The sequence below is a fragment of the Oryctolagus cuniculus genome, chromosome 4, assembly GCF_964237555.1.
Source record: "Oryctolagus cuniculus chromosome 4, mOryCun1.1, whole genome shotgun sequence".
Classification (NCBI taxonomy): Eukaryota; Metazoa; Chordata; class Mammalia; order Lagomorpha; family Leporidae; genus Oryctolagus; species Oryctolagus cuniculus.
The window spans coordinates 93869519-93884407 of record NC_091435.1 but is presented as its reverse complement, the minus strand read 5'-3'; the positions used below and the strand labels follow the sequence as shown (position 1 = coordinate 93884407).

At 51.4% G+C, this 14889-nt stretch overlaps 1 protein-coding gene and 1 long non-coding RNA gene across 2 annotated transcripts in view; one reads left to right on the top strand and one right to left on the bottom strand.

Annotated features, from left to right (window-relative positions):
- Positions 1 to 810: 810 nt before the first annotated feature.
- PSMD2 (proteasome 26S subunit ubiquitin receptor, non-ATPase 2) lies at positions 811 to 9647 on the bottom strand. The gene is made up of 21 exons (XM_002716475.5): positions 9428 to 9647; positions 9031 to 9087; positions 8539 to 8703; positions 7656 to 7777; positions 7305 to 7529; positions 6871 to 7029; positions 6577 to 6721; positions 6342 to 6402; positions 5945 to 6091; positions 5700 to 5806; positions 4673 to 4800; positions 4361 to 4448; positions 3454 to 3616; positions 3234 to 3335; positions 2898 to 3043; positions 2588 to 2671; positions 2234 to 2402; positions 2052 to 2146; positions 1758 to 1884; positions 1241 to 1359; positions 811 to 1102 (listed from the first exon to the last, which is right to left on the bottom strand). The coding sequence occupies exons 1-21, from the start codon at positions 9560 to 9562 to the stop codon at positions 920 to 922; spliced, it is 2727 nt and encodes a 908-aa protein (XP_002716521.3). The 5' UTR covers positions 9563 to 9647; the 3' UTR covers positions 811 to 919.
- The window catches only part of LOC127482908 (uncharacterized), a 7173-nt gene continuing 1892 nt past the window's right edge, over positions 9609 to 14889 (top strand). The window contains exon 1 of the long non-coding RNA XR_007908823.2: positions 9609 to 9865. This is a non-coding gene — a long non-coding RNA (uncharacterized lncRNA). The remainder of the gene's footprint in view (positions 9866 to 14889) is intronic.

Genomic DNA, 14889 nt, shown 5'->3' with positions numbered 1-14889 from the left:
AATCAGAAGATGACAAGGAAGGAGGGAAAGGGGTTCAGTTTCTTTTTTTTAAAGATTAATTTCTAAAAGATTTATTTGAAAGGCAGTTACACAGAGAAAGAAGCAGAGAGAGAGGTCTTCCATCCGATGGTTCACTCCCCAACTGGCTGCAACGGCTGGAACTGTGTAGATCTGAAGCAGGGAGCTTCTTCTGGGTCTCCCACGTGGGTACAGGGGCCCAAGGACTTGGGCCATCTTCTACTGCTTTCCCAGGCCATAACAGAGAGCTGGATCAGAAGAGGAGCAGCCAGGACTAGAACCAGTACCCATATGGAATGCTGGTGCTTCAGGCCATGCCGTTAACCCACTGTGCCACAGCGCCGGCCCCAAAAGATTAATTTCATTTATTTGAAACACAGAGTTAGAGAGAGAGAGGTCTTCCATCTGCTGGTTCACTCCCCAGATGGCCGCAACGGCCAGAGCTTCACCAATCCAAAGCCAGGAGCCAGGAGCTTCTTCCGGGTCTCCCACATGGGTACAGGGGCCCAAGGACTTCGGCCACCTTCCACTGCTTTCCCAGGCCATAGCAGAGAGCTGGATCAGAAGAGGAACAGCTGGGACTAGAACCGGAGCCCATATGGGATGCCAGCACTTTAGGCCAGGGCTTTAACCCACTGTGCCACGGTGCCAGCTCCAGCGGCTAGTTTCTATTGAGGGCAGCCTCCCTGCTATTCTAAACTTAGGGTGGCTCCAAACAATGCCCTCTCACATCTACTCCCCATCCCAGGCTAGCCTCCAGCCATGGCACCTTAGAAAACAGACAGAGAGACCTTGGGGATAAAGTTCTTTATTCAGTAAAGTCATCTCACTTAGTAACAAAAGATCAGGAGGTCACAATTCCCCCCCAAAAGTCTAGAGCAGTATCCACCCCTGGCAGCCACTAGAGGTCATAGTTGGGATTCTTCCGAAGGATAACAAAACCTTCCAGAATGGGAGTAACAGGAAGAAACTCCTCAGTGGCCAATTCTGCTCGTTCCCCATGGGCCAACAACACTGGGGTTGTATGTGTCTGGAACCCTGTGATGGTCTTAGGCTTGCCGGCCTGGCCCACAACATCCACTGCCTGCAAGACGAGAGAAATGAAATGAAGGGACTCCAGACCGGGAGAGAAGCAACAACCCACTGCTCACTCAGCTTCAGAGAAGCAAGTAAATGTGCATTTTCCAAGTCCTGAAGCCCTCCCACCTACCCAGTCCCTTACCTGGCCCACACGGACAGACACTGGCAACGGCCTCAGCTCCTCATCAAACGTAACCAGCATTCGGGGCTGCATGGCAGCCACCAGTCCATACAGTACGTAGTGTGATTTGCCTAGAATGACTGGGGGAGTACACAGCACAAATATTTAAGAGACAGCAGGGTAGGCCTGGCCTAAACCTGGACATTCAACCCCAGCCTTGGCCCTCTAACACTCGATCCTACAACTAAACCCACACTCCTCCCCTCAGGTCCCCTACTCTCACCTCCCTTGGCCTACAACTTCACACTTAAAAATCATGCTCCCCCCAGTCACTTAAGAGAAGATACTGGGCTCATTAAGCTCAAATCTCTTTGGGCCAGACCCAAAGTGTAGGGGACAAGTCTCCTGTGGCCTACTCAGTACCCAGAATGGCACAGAGCTAAGCTGGGGTCTTCATCCTAAATTACCAAGGTGGCCTTGGCAGGGGTGGAGACAGGGCATTCTGTGCCACAGTGTAAGATTTCTGACAGCAACTCACTATTGCGAACATCCAGGAAAGAGACAAGCACAGTAAGCAGCCCAGCCACAGCCACTTGACTCATAAGCTGCCGGTCACTGTGGTAGGGGCAGAGGGTAAGTGTGCCCTTCCCTAAATGTGTCAGGCCCTGAAAAAAAAAAAGGCGGTACATCATATCTGAGGAGACATCACTAAACCTGGCCAGAGATTCCACAACTTGCTCACATCTTCTCTCCAAGGCCAAGACTCCATACCCCCCTTCCATCATCATGGATAATCCCCTTGGCACACTCACAGGACAATTCTATCCTTTACCTGGGCCAAGCGCACCATGAAGAGGTTGTTGGGGTCCTTGGCATGATATTGGGCTAACTGGCGTAGCATCGCAGCCAGGCGGGCATTATTGGTACCTGGAAATGTTAAGAATAACAGAGGCTTAGAAAAAAGGCCTCTTCTCTTCCCCCAGCCTCCCAACTTGCCTTCTGCCCAATACTTACCACTGCCCACCATGCCCATGGCAAAAATGGAATTATAGGAAACTTCTGGATCAGCATCATGAGAGAATTTGCTTAGAGTATCCAGGATGTTGAGCCGTGGATTTGACACAGAGATGAGGGCCAGTGCTAAAGGCACAGCCCGGCGGAGTGTAGGCTCCCCGTATCTCAGCTGGAAATGGAAGAAAACAAGAGAGAAGCAGTCAAAGTTTAGCTATAACAAGACTGATGGGTAAAACAGGGGTGTTAAAAACCTTTTAGAGAAAAGACAAAAGGCCACCTCCCTACTGAGAAAATCCATCAGGAAGGTCTCCTCTGGGGCACCTCAGGCCAGCAAAACCAGTATAGTATACTCACCAAGTGACCAAAGGTTCGTAGTGCCATCTCTGCACCAATCTCCTCTCCCATGGCAATCAGGGCAATCCCCAGAACAGCCACTCCCTGCAAATGAAGCAGCAGCAGAAGCCCCTAAGCTAAAGGAACACAAAACAGCCACCCTTGACTCAAGTTCCAGCAAAGAAAAATAGGCCATCCTGTACACAGCCCAGTCTCCTGCTACCTCAAAACAGAGCAACACCCAAAGGGGCTCTAAAACAAAACCATATCCAGCTCTCCTGCTCCCCGCCATGCTTTTCTTTCCTCAGAGCCCCTCCGAGAAGGCCAGAACCTGATGCGCTCCCATGTCTGCAGGGGCCTCCTTCTTGTCCTTGTCCTTCTTCTCCTTCTTGTCCTTGTCTTCCTCCTTTTCCTTGGAGTCAAAGTGCTCACTGCAGATGTGGAGCAGCTGCTGCACCTTCAGCACATTCCCGGAGCCTGAGGCAGGGCGGGCCGGGCAGGACAGGGCAGAACGAGAAGGCAATCAGAAAAGCTTACTTTGGAGGGGACAGGAGACACCTCCGCAATCTATAGGGTAGGCTGGAATACAGGAGAAAGGGAAAACAATTTTGGAGGGGAAAAAGGACTGCGAAACAAGTGGAATCACTGGAAAAGCAAAGTCACAGACCTGCATAGGCACACACATCCACCAGTGTGTTGGCAAAACTGCGGAACGGCTCTGACACGACCTCCAGTGCGGCCAGGATTGCCTCGATGGCCTCGCCCTTCCCTACAGCACAGATTCAAAAGGTTTGAGGATGCTTTCTTCCCCCCAGCACAGCCCGACACACAAGCCCTCCCTGTGTGTCCGGTTTCTGTCAGTCCTCCGCACAGAGACATCCCCTCACCCAAGTGGTTCAGCCCCAGTCCGAGAGGAAGCCAACGGGCGTAAGTGTCCTTGAGCTCAGTCTCTGACTTCTCCATGATGGTCTGAAGGATAGTGGAGGTAACATCTCCATTGCAGGATCCCACTGCTATCATGCCACAGGCTAGGGCTGTCACACCTGCCACCTAGAAGTAGGAAAGTCAGCATCACACACAGGGCAAGATACTACAATGCTTGTTAATTTCTCTTTATTTCCCTTTCAGATGGCTGATTCCCATAGTCCACTGTCAGGAGATCTCTTTCTAATGGAAAGCAGAAATGGCAGCAACCACTCACTTAGCACTGACAATATGCCAGCCACTACGCTAACCGCTTTACACACTGTTAACACTGTAAGCCTCACAACCACCCCCGGGAACAGGCCCTGCTGCTATTCTCTCACTAACGAGCAAAGCGAGAGCTACACTGAAATAATCAAGTTACTTGCCTAAGATCACAATGCTTATAAGAGATATGGCAGAATTTGAACTCAGGCCTTTCTGACTCTAAAACCTCAGCTTTTCCACTGCCATACCATATTCAATCATCACTAAACTGACTCTGCACAAGTAAGAAAACTTAAGGTTGGCAAATGGCTAAAATACTGTGTGAGAATCATCAACCCCAGGCTGCATTAACTACTTCTCATTCTGGTCCCAGTAGTTTCTCATGGAACCCGAGGGCTGGAACTCAACACCAAAATACTAGCTCTTCAGCCTCAACACCAATTCTAAGGGATTTCACTGAGCTGACACCCACCCCGCCCCATCTACTTTCCCACTCACCCTTTTGCACCCACTCATACACATCTTTTTCACTGTTTATGGCAGAGTAGCAGGACTCAGAATACCTTCCCTACCTACCCTTTATGACCTACAGCATCCACTCACCTCCATGCTAGACTTGGAGTCTCCCATGACGGGCAGGAGCAATGTTAAAACATCTTCCCGATTTGAGCCAGCATAGGCCAAGCCTAGTCTGCGGAAGTCATGGAGAGGCAGTTCCCAGCACATAACCAAGGATAGGGGCAAGAAAGGAACAAACAGGACTGTCACTCATTCTCGTCATTTCAACCTCAATAAGCCATATGGAATACTCCAGAGGCACAGTGGTAGTCCTTGGCAATACAAAGGTGAAAAAGGCCTAGTTCCTGTTCTCCAGAGCTAATAGGATGAATGCCACCAGGAGAACAGAAGCCTTACCCAAAGATGGAACCAAGTCTCATGGTGTTGCTGTTGTGGAGAACATAGTCTGAGAGCAGTGCCAGAGCAGGGTCACACTCATTTCTGACCCCAGAGTTCACGATGCCACAGGCAAGGAGAGCTCCTGACTACAAAGACCAAACAGAATAAATAAATAAGGGACCAGCACTGTGGCATGGCAGGTTAAGCCACCGCATGCAATGCTAGCTAGCCTCCTACATGAATGCTAGTTCGAGTCCTCGCTGCTCCACTTCTGATCCAGCTCCATGCTAACATGCCTGGGAAAGCAGCAGCAGATGTCTTGACTGCTTGGGCCTCTGCCACCCAAGAAGGAGACCTGGAAAGAGCTCCAGGCTCCTGTCTTCAGCCTGGCCCAGCCCTGACCTTTGCAGCCATTTGGGAAGTGAATCAGCTGATGAAAAATTTTTCTAACTCTGCTTTTCAAATACATAAATAAATCTGTATTTAAAAAGAAAGCAAACAGATTCTTCACTCAGGCTACTCCACCTTCTACAGCTACTTCTACAGCTACAGCTACTTCTACCTTCTACAAAGAATGCAACACAGATCCCATCCCACCACAGCATCAGCCTTAACTGAAGTTAAAGACAGTTGGGGCTGGCAACATGACACAAAGGGTAAAGCCGCTGCCTGTGAACCAGCATCCCATATGGGTGCCAATTCATGTCCCAGCTGCTCCACTTAGGATCTAGCTCCTTGCTAATGGCCTGGGAAAAGCAGCGGAGGAAGGCAGAAGTGCTTGGGCCTCTCCATCGATGTGGGAGACATGGAAGAAGATCCAGGCTCCTGGCTGCAGCCTGGCTCAGTCCTGGCTGTTGCAGCCATCTGGGGAATGAGCCAGTAGATGAAAGACTTCTCTGTTTCTCCTTCTCTCTCTGACTTTAAAATATTTTAAATAACTAAATCTTAAAACAAAAACAAATAAAAACCCTGGGAGGCACTCACTGCCGGGCACAGGAGCACAGGAGAGGGAATTACCCCAGGAGCGGGTGAGGCCCAGACCAACCTTGATATAGTCCTCAGAGGAGTACAGGTACTTGTCAATCTGGGTGAGGCCGCCATCCACATCCCACAGCAGAATCATGCCAAGCGATGCAGCTGCACTCAACATCCCTACACCAAGGAAGAATCATTAGTTTTCAAACGGCCCTACCATGAGGAAACTGTTTCAAGGGATTTTCAAAGAACACCCTGTGGATCTCTGAACAGGTAACGGACAAGCATGAACATAAAGTAGGAACAGAGTTATACCATGGTCCTTGTTCTTGTAAAGCCATTTGTTGCCATCATCAGTCAGCAGCTTGTCCTGACCAAAGGCTGCATTCACAAAGCCGTTCACAAAAGAGGAGGCCAGATTCATGCGAGCAGAGTCTACCTGAGAGCCACTGCCCCCAAACCCTGCAGGGAGAAGAGAGGGAAAAAAAGGCCGATTCAGAGTAGGAAAAGAAAGGAACAGAGCATGGCAGCTGGTCTCTGGTTCCAAGCTGACTTTTTAGGATCCTCTATCCATGCCCCTAAGCAGTGACCTGAAGAAAAGGTTCAAAGGAATTCTAAGCACTACAGGACAGCATGTTGGTCAAGTGATTGCTCCCAAGAGGCATAACCAACAATCCTCCAATCCCCACAGACAAGGGAGAGGGCTACTCACGGTTGTTCTCTAGGTGGGTTTTATAGATGTCATCAGGCACCTTGGGCTCCATGATGTCCAGCTGAAGAGAAGTCAGAGGGTCACCACTGCTGCCCCAGCACTCCCCCAGCCGTCCCTTCTGCTATCCCACTGAATAGCAATGCTAACCAAGGAAAGTCTAGTCAGACGTAGTCAGGGAGGTAGAACAGCAGGCAGAATTATAATCAAAAAGCCTGGACGGAAAAGGCAGTCTCACCTCCCGAGCCAAGGCCAAGAAGTTGCTGTTGAGCTGCACGTTGGACATGATCTCTGTCAGGTCCTCATATTCCTCCACATCTTCACTCAGCTCCAAGAACACTCCATGCCGGCCCAGCATGAACGCCATCTGCTTCTGTACTACCCTGTGGGGGAGACCATCACATCTGTTCACCCCCTCCACCAAGGGCACAGGACAGTCCCTCAAGCCCTAACCAGAACCACAAGTCCCAGCTCTTCAGACAAATGCCCCACACATGAGCTCCTCTCCTCTGCCAGCTTCTTCCCCACATACACATCCTTGCAGGAAGTGAAGATGTCTTCTACCAGCTCCATGTCATTGAGCATCAGTGCCAATCTCAGAGCTTCCGGGAAGCGGCTAAACTTTCGGAAGACGCCCAAGGCACAACGCAGCAGGGCAGAGTTCTCCGGCTCAGGCACATAATTCACACAACTGCAAAAGAAAAAGTAATACACAATACAGAAAGTCTCAGACACCCCATTTAATTCATTTACCCAAACCAAACATGGAATCCCCACTATTTATCAGGCACTATGCTAGATGCTGGGACAACTAACAAGACACACACACGTCTTTGTCAAGAAAGTCACAGACATCAACAAATGAACGATAGCTTCGTGCTACTCTCAAAGCGGATGCTCCGAGAATGGAGAGGGCGCAAATGGGGGTGGAGGGCAGGCCTACCCCCACCCCTCACGCCCACGCACCTGGTGAGATAGAGGCAGACCTTCGCATATGCGTTCTCATCGATGTCCTTTTCCAGCATGTCCACCTGCTCAATTTCCATGAGCAGGTCACAGGCCTCGTGTTCCGCGTTGTGAGCCATGTTGTAGGGAACAATCTCCTTCACCAGGGTAAGCAGCGGCTCTCTCTGTACCTTCTCGGCATCATCCAGCTCCTGCCACTCCTTAGCCACTTCTCCTGCCAGGTGCCTGCAGACAGGCCCGACCATGAAGGAAGCACCACCTCACCGGAAGTCCTCCCCATGGTGGAGGGTTCAGTGTGGGATACTTAGTGCACCGGCACGTCAAGACAGGACCCCCGAGCAAAGGTCTCACCTGACGTATTCATGACCCCAGGAAGCCAGTTCCTCCTGGGAGCCCACCAGCCGATACTTGAGGCACTCTCGCTCCCCACTCATGGTCATGGCCAAAACGGAGATGATGTCAGCTGCAAAACGCTGCAAAGAAACCAGTCCTCAGAAGTCCAGCCCACAGTGCAGGCTAAGGGCAGTGCAACATTACGGAGTCAAGATCACTGTCACTCTCCCCGAAGTTAACTACTGACTACACATCAGTCTCTGCACAAAAATTTCCACGTATCCAAGCTGAGTCTCACAATAACCCAAACGTTGGTGCTGCCGTCTCCCTCTTAAACCAACAAAGTTGATGAATGATAAACAAGAGGGAAAGCAAAGAAAAGATAAAAATTCCAAAGTTTATTTTAATTGCAACAATAAGCTATCGAAAGAAAGAAGACTCATAATCTAGAAAAACATCCCTGACTGCCATATGAAAGACAGTACGCGTAGAAAGTCAAGGGCAAGGCCAGCCAGACCGAAATACTTCAGATAACTGAACATTTCATTTTCTGGATTAGCATAGTATTGAGGGGCAGAGAAGAGACTTAACCGGGGGTATATCTTAGAGATAAAAAAAATGAGTGTATACAGGATAAAGGGAACAGAAAATACAGGGTTAAATTCAAGTTAAGGCAGATCACAATAATGAAATCCCAAGGTCCAACAGGCATGACAGAAACCGTCTTCCGAGAAGCAAATCCTCCTTCCAGCTCTTTCGTGGGTACTGTGACTATGATGAACTCTGCTCAATGAGATCAGGTCTTGGGTCTGTCAGACCCTGTGTGACTCGCCATGATCCCTGTGGTCTAGATGAGAGGACCCCTAAACTAGACTTCCACCAGTTTCTGAACTAGTTTTACCTTATTCTCCCCAGGGGCCATGTTCTCGTAGATTTCCTTCAGCTTGCCATAGTGTGGCCGCAGGAATTTGAGAGGTTTGGGCACCGAGGTCATGGACGTTGTAGAAGACCGAATCTGCCTCCGCAACTCCTCCAGGGCTGGTCGGTACAGGGATGTGTCTTTCTCCTGATTAGGAGACGTAAGCGCTCAGACAGAAGGGAAGCAGACACCCCTCCAAATGACGAGGCAGAGACCTTTCTCTAACAACTCCCTCATGGACAGAACCGTTTGCTATGCACCTGTGACGCCCCAACTCTCCGCACACTGCCCGGCACCAAAGCCAATAGCCTCCCAATGTTCCTCGTCATTGTCCTCACTCACAACACGGCCCTAACGCTGACCCTAAAATGCAGCCCACTTCACACAGGAGCCGCTGCCTAAAAACGGAATAAAGCAAACAAGTGGAAAAGATCCAGAGAGCCCACCGCCCCCCACGTTCCCGTCATGACTCACCCCCAGGCGTTCCACGAGCATCTCCAGTTCATCCTGGAGCTGCTTGTCCTCCTCAGACTGCGGGGTCAGGGGGGGAAGCTCATCAAAGGAGGAACCCCAACCACATGCTCCTCCCACTCACCCCGGAGCAGGTGAGTGCGAGCCCACCTCCTCGGGAGGGGCCAGGCAAGGGGAGTGACAATGACCCACCACGAGGCGGTGGTGAGGCTTGGTGGAGGTGACAGCGGGAGAATGAAGAACGAGGGCACAGAGGCGGGGGTGCCAGAAGCCCCGACCGTAGCCCCAACTACCCTCTCCCGGGCGCGGTGGGGCCGTTGGGGGCCAGGCCCGAGGCCTGCGGAGCCGCCGTGACTCAGCCCCGCGGCCTCCTCCGCCAGCTCTCGGGGCCACGCCTCACCAGCTCCTGCTCTTTGTCCTTGTCCCCGGCATCCCGTCGCTCCTTGCCGCTCGACTTCTCATCCGCGCCACCGGGGGCCGTCGCTGGGGGCTGCTGGGGCTGCACCGGAGCCTTGTCCCGGCCACTCTCCTCCATCTCCGCCGCCGCTGCCGGCCCGCTGCGCGCGCACCCTCGCGCACCGCCCCCTTTCCCAGACGGCCTCGCGCGCGGCGTGCGCGGTGCCCCGCCTCCTCCGGGCCCCGGCGCTCCCGGAAACGTCGGGTGGACCCACACCGCTCGGCGGCCTCGTAGGCGGTCGGGAGTGGGAGCGGGAGGTTCCCAGCCCTCGGCTCGGCTCGCAATGGCGACGGCGGGGCTCTGGCCTGCTTCGAGTTTCTCGAACGCCACAGGCACTCGCTGGTGTAGGAGATGACTAGGCTGCGAGCCGAGATCCCATGGGTAAGGATTTTCCTCACCCGTGTTACGGGATTTTCTCATAACAGTGTGAATAAAACCCCCAGTGGTGTTCCAGTTGGCTGCTTGGTGCAACAAACAGAAGGGGTTCTTGAGACACTTGGCTGCCATCTGAGTGACCTATGTCTAGCCCCATACCACTGTGAAATAGTAACCCATAACGCTTCCCCCGCATTGGGGATGTTCTGGGTCCTTTTGGGAGCAAGGTGGCCAGGCGGGACCAAAGTTGGAAGCCTGGAATTCAATCCAAATCTCCCAGGTGTGTGGTAACGACTCAACCACTTGAGTCATCCCTGCTGCCTCCCAGAGTCTGCATTTAGCAAGAACCTGGAGTCAGGAGCGAGAGCCAGGAGCCTAACCCAGGTGTTCTGATATGAGATGCTGCTGTCCTAACTGGCATCTTAAGTACTAGGCCAAACACCTGCTCCAGAATTGCTTTTTGAGTGATCATATGGAGTTCCCATAAGCCCTTGAGATTGGTAGGATTGTGTCCATTTTACAGGGGAAATCACATACAGCATGATTTGACATCAATAGTTGAGTGTCAGCCTTCCAGATCTCGACTGTGTCAGGCAAACCCTGAAGTTTCTTCCTCAGCTCAGGTTATGCAGTGTGTGTGCCGTGTCCCAAGGGTGAGATATGAGGAAGTGACTCCTCCCCTTTGCCTGGTGAGAACACTAACCATCTGGCCTGGAGTCTTCTTTTATGGATTCTGCTGCATTTAAGAATGTAGAAAGTGTTTTTATTTATTTATTTATTTATTTTTTATTTTTGACAGGCAGAGTGGACAGTGAGAGAGAGAGAGACAGGTCTTCCTTTGCCGTTGGTTCACCCTCCAATGGCCGCCACGGCTAGCACGCTGTGGTTGGGCACCGCGCTGATCCGAAGGCAAGAGCCAGATGGTTCTCCTGGTCTCCCATGGGGTGCAGGGCCCAAGCACTTGGGCCATCCTCCACTGCACTCCCTGGCCACAGCAGAGAGCTGGCCTGGAAGAGGGGCAACCGAGACAGAATCTGGCACCCCAACCGGGACTAGAACCTGGTGTGCCGATGCCGCAAGGTGGAGGATTAGCCTAGTGAGCCACGGTGCCGGCCCAATATTCTTTTTTTTTTTAAAGATTTATTTATTTATTTATTGACAGTCAGGGTGGACAGTGAGAGAGGTAGAGACAGAGAGAAAGGTCTTCCTTTACCATTGGTTCAACCTCCAATGGCTGCCGCGGCCGGCGCACCGCGCTGATGCAAAGCCAGGAGCTAGGTGCTTCTCCTGGTCTCCCATGTGGGTGCAGGGCCCAAGAACTTGGGCCATCCTCCACTGCCTTTCAGGGCCACAGCAGAGAGCTGGACTGGAAGAAGGGCAACCAGGACAGAATCCGGCACCCCGACTGGGGCTAGAACCTGGTGTGCCGGCGCCGCAGGCGGAGGATTAGCCTAGTGAGCTGCAGCGCCGGCCTAGAAAGTGTTTACAAACATATAACACAGGAGCCAGCATTGTGGTGGAGCAGGTTAAACTGCTGCTTGGGACAGGGACATCTCTTAGCACAGTGTTGGCTTGAGTCCCAGCTACTCAGCTTCCTGCTACTGTGCTTGTGAAGGGAGCACATGATGACCCAAGTACTTGACACCCACCACCCCTATGGGAGACCAGGATGGAGTTCTCCTGGCCCCGACCTGGCTGTTGGCAGGCATCCAGGGTCTAAACCTTATCTCTGTGTCACTCTGCCTTTCAAATAAATATTTTTTTAATCTACACAACATAGCTAGCACTGAATTAATTTGGCCAAATGTTTGTATAGCTACAGATCTAAAACTCTTAAAGCCCAATTTAAAAACCTGTTGCTGGGGCTGGCACTGTATCATATGGGTAAAGCCACCACCTGCAGTGCTGGCATCCCATATGGGCGCCAGTTCAAGTCCTTGCTGCTCCACTTCTGATCCAGCTCTCTGCTATGGCCTGGGAAAGCAGTAGAAGATGGCCCAGTTCTTGGGCCCCTGCACCTGCATGGGAAATCTGAAAGAAGCTACTGGCTCCTTGCTTCGGATGGGCACAGCTCTGGCCATTGCGGCCAACTGGGGAGTGAACCAGCAGATGGAAGACACCCCCCCCCACCTCTCCTTGTCTGTGTAAACTCTAACTTTCAAGTAAATAAATAAATCTTAAAAAGCTGTTGCTCTTTTCTCCTCAATACTCGGATTCCAGGAATAACCTTCCATTTCCACTGCCCGTGACTCCTCCAGCCCTGGTCTCTGGACAGAAGTTGGACAGTCGGTGGCTGGTCTGCTTTTTCTCTCTCTGCCTTCAGCAGGTTCCTACATTTTCATGCTTTCTTCAAGCATCTGTAGAGGGATTTCTTCTAGATCTCTCCTTTCTCCATGGCTTCCTTTTATTGAGTCTCAGTCATATCCAAACTAGTAACTGGCAAGATACGTGGCATAAAGCTCAAGCTGTTAACCAGCTGGTGACTCCAGATGAAGGGTATATGAATATTTGTATTATGTTTCAATTTTTTTTTTTGGTAGCTTGGAAACGTTTCAAAACAAAACTTTGGGCCAGCGCCACAGTTCACTTGGCTAATCCTCTGCCTGCGGCGCCGGCACACTGGGTTCTAATCCAGGTTGCTCCTCTTCCAGTCCAGCTCTCTGCTGTGGCCCAGGAAGGCAGTGGAGGATGTCCCAAGTGCTTGGGCCCTGCACCCACATCTGCATGGGAGACCAGGAGGAAGCACCTGGCTTTGGATCGGCACAGTGCGCCAGCCATAGCAGCCATTTGGGGGATGAACCAATGGAAAAAGGAAGACCTTTCTCTCTGTCTCTCTCTGTCTCTCTCTCTCTAACTCTGCCTGTCCAAAAAAAAAAAAAAAAAAAAAACCACTCACTTTGTTGGGGAGAGGGGGGCACACAAGCTCTGGAGATAGATCTGGTGTTTAAAACCAAATTCTTGGAGACAGCACTCTGGTGCAGCAGGTTAAGCTGTGGCCTGCAGTGCCAGCATCCCGTATTGGTGCTGGTTCGAGTCCCAGCTGCTCCACTTCTGATCCAGCTCCCTGCTAATGCACCTCAGAAAGCAGTAGAGGATGGCCCAAGTGCTTGGGACCCTGAACCACGTGGGAGACCTGGAGGAAGCTCCAGTTCCTGGCTTCAACCTGGCCCAAGAGTGAACCAGTGGATGGAAGATCTCTCTGTCTCTCCTCCTAACTCTGCCCTTCAAATTAATAAATAAATAAACAAATTCTGCCATTCACTAGCTGTACAACATGGCAGGCTACCTAAATCAGCCTGGTTGCTGCCTGTGTAAATGTGAGTAATAAAGTATCTCTTGTGAATGAAAGGAGACAGTGTATTATCAAGTGCCTGGCTGCTAGAAAGGAAGCAGTGTTCATTTTATTTTTCAACTACCAGGTCTCCAAATCCTCTCTAGCCAAACGCAAATGCCTGGCAGGTATTTTCAAGGACACTCGATAACATCAAAGTCCTGCCTCACACTTCATTTCAGCTAAAGCTCTCTCCCAGAAGCATTCCTTACTCTCATTTGGCCAAACTTCCAACCCTGTGGCCAAACTGCCTCCACCTGGGCACCAACCCATTAGCTGCCGCTTCCTGCTTCCCTCAAATGGCCATAAGCCTGCCACGCTGCCCCTGAGCACGGCCTGAGCTGACAGCTACGTAACTTATGGATGACTGATTGTCTGCGATCCATTCAACCTGAAGCTACCACGAACTATTGCAATACCAGCAGTGCCCCTGGCGGCAGGCAGCATTGCATGTTTCCACTGGGTTGCTTCTTTCTTTATGTGCTACTCTTCAAACATCCAGATTACCTTGTGGCCCATCATACTGGTAATTCCCAGGACTCACAGCGGATGCTACAATCTGTTTGCACACCTACTATTACTGCTGCCTTTTCTCCTGACTTCTCACTGTACTCCTTTCACTTCCTCTCTTCTGATCGTCCTGAGCATTTCTCCACTTCTGACCATGCCTTGCCTCTTGAGCTGATCAGCCTTTCTGCATTGCTATGTCTTCCATATAGAATGCTCTTTACTATTTTTTTTTTTTTTTTTTTGGACAGGCAGAGTGGACAGTGAGACAGACAGAGAGAAAGGTCTTCCTTTTCCGTTGGTTCACCCCCCCAGTGGCCACTGCGGCCGGCGTGCTGCGCTGATCCAAAGGCAGGAGCCAGGTGCTTCTCCTGGTCTCCCATGGGGTGCAGGGCCCAAGCACCTGGGCCATCCTCCACTGCACTCCCGGGCCACAGCAGAGAGCTGGACTGGAAGAGGGGCAACCGGGACAGAATCCGGCGCCCCAACCGGGACTAGAACCCGTGTGCCAGCGCCGGAGGATTAGCCTATTGAGCCGCGGCGCCGGCCTCTCTTTACTATTTTTTAAAGGTTTATTTATTTATTTGAGAGGCAGAGTTACAGAGAAAGAGAGGGAGAGACACAGAGAGAGCAGTCTTCCAATCCATTAGTTCACTCCTCAAATGACCACAACGGCCAGAGCTGTGCTGATCCAAAGCCAGGAGCCAGGGGCTTCCTTCGGGTCTCCTACGTGGGTGCAGGGGTCCAAGGACTTGGGCCATCTTCCACTGCTGTCCCAGGTCATAGCAGAGAGCTGGATTGTAAGTGGAGCAGCCAGGACTCGAACCGGCACCCATAGGGATGCTGGAACTGCAGGTGGTGGCTTTACACACTATGCAATACTGTTGGCCCCATCTCTTTACTATTTTTAGCTAGCAAATTCACCTATCCTCTGAGCTGCTGTCGCCCATCTAGGAAGCTTTTCCTACCCTGCCTTTCTACCTATTCATTTCTTCCCTCTGCTCACACCACAGTTGGCTCATATCTCTCACTCCCTAGGCTCTGAGCTCCTGGAGGACAGGAACTGTGTCCTATTCATTTTGTGCCCCTAGCACCCAGCCTAATGCCTGGCTTGTGACAGGCCCTGACAAATATTTGCTGAATGGATGAATGAATGAAAGAATGGCTTTGCATTCATCTTCGGGTTGTCATT

What these genes read in the sequence shown, in the direction of transcription:
- PSMD2 (XM_002716475.5), bottom strand. Translation starts at nt 9,562, where the DNA reads ATGGAGGAGAGTGGCCGGGACAAGGCTCCGGTGCAGCCCCAGCAGCCC. An exon ending in ACTCCAAGTCTAGCATGGAG is followed by an intron (nt 3,617 to 4,360) that starts GTGAGTGGATGC and finishes TCCTACTTCTAG; the next exon opens with GTGGCAGGTGTGACAGCCCT. An exon ending in GGATGTGTGTGCCTATGCAG is followed by an intron (nt 3,044 to 3,233) that starts GTCTGTGACTTT and finishes GCCCTGCCTCAG; the next exon opens with GCTCCGGGAATGTGCTGAAG.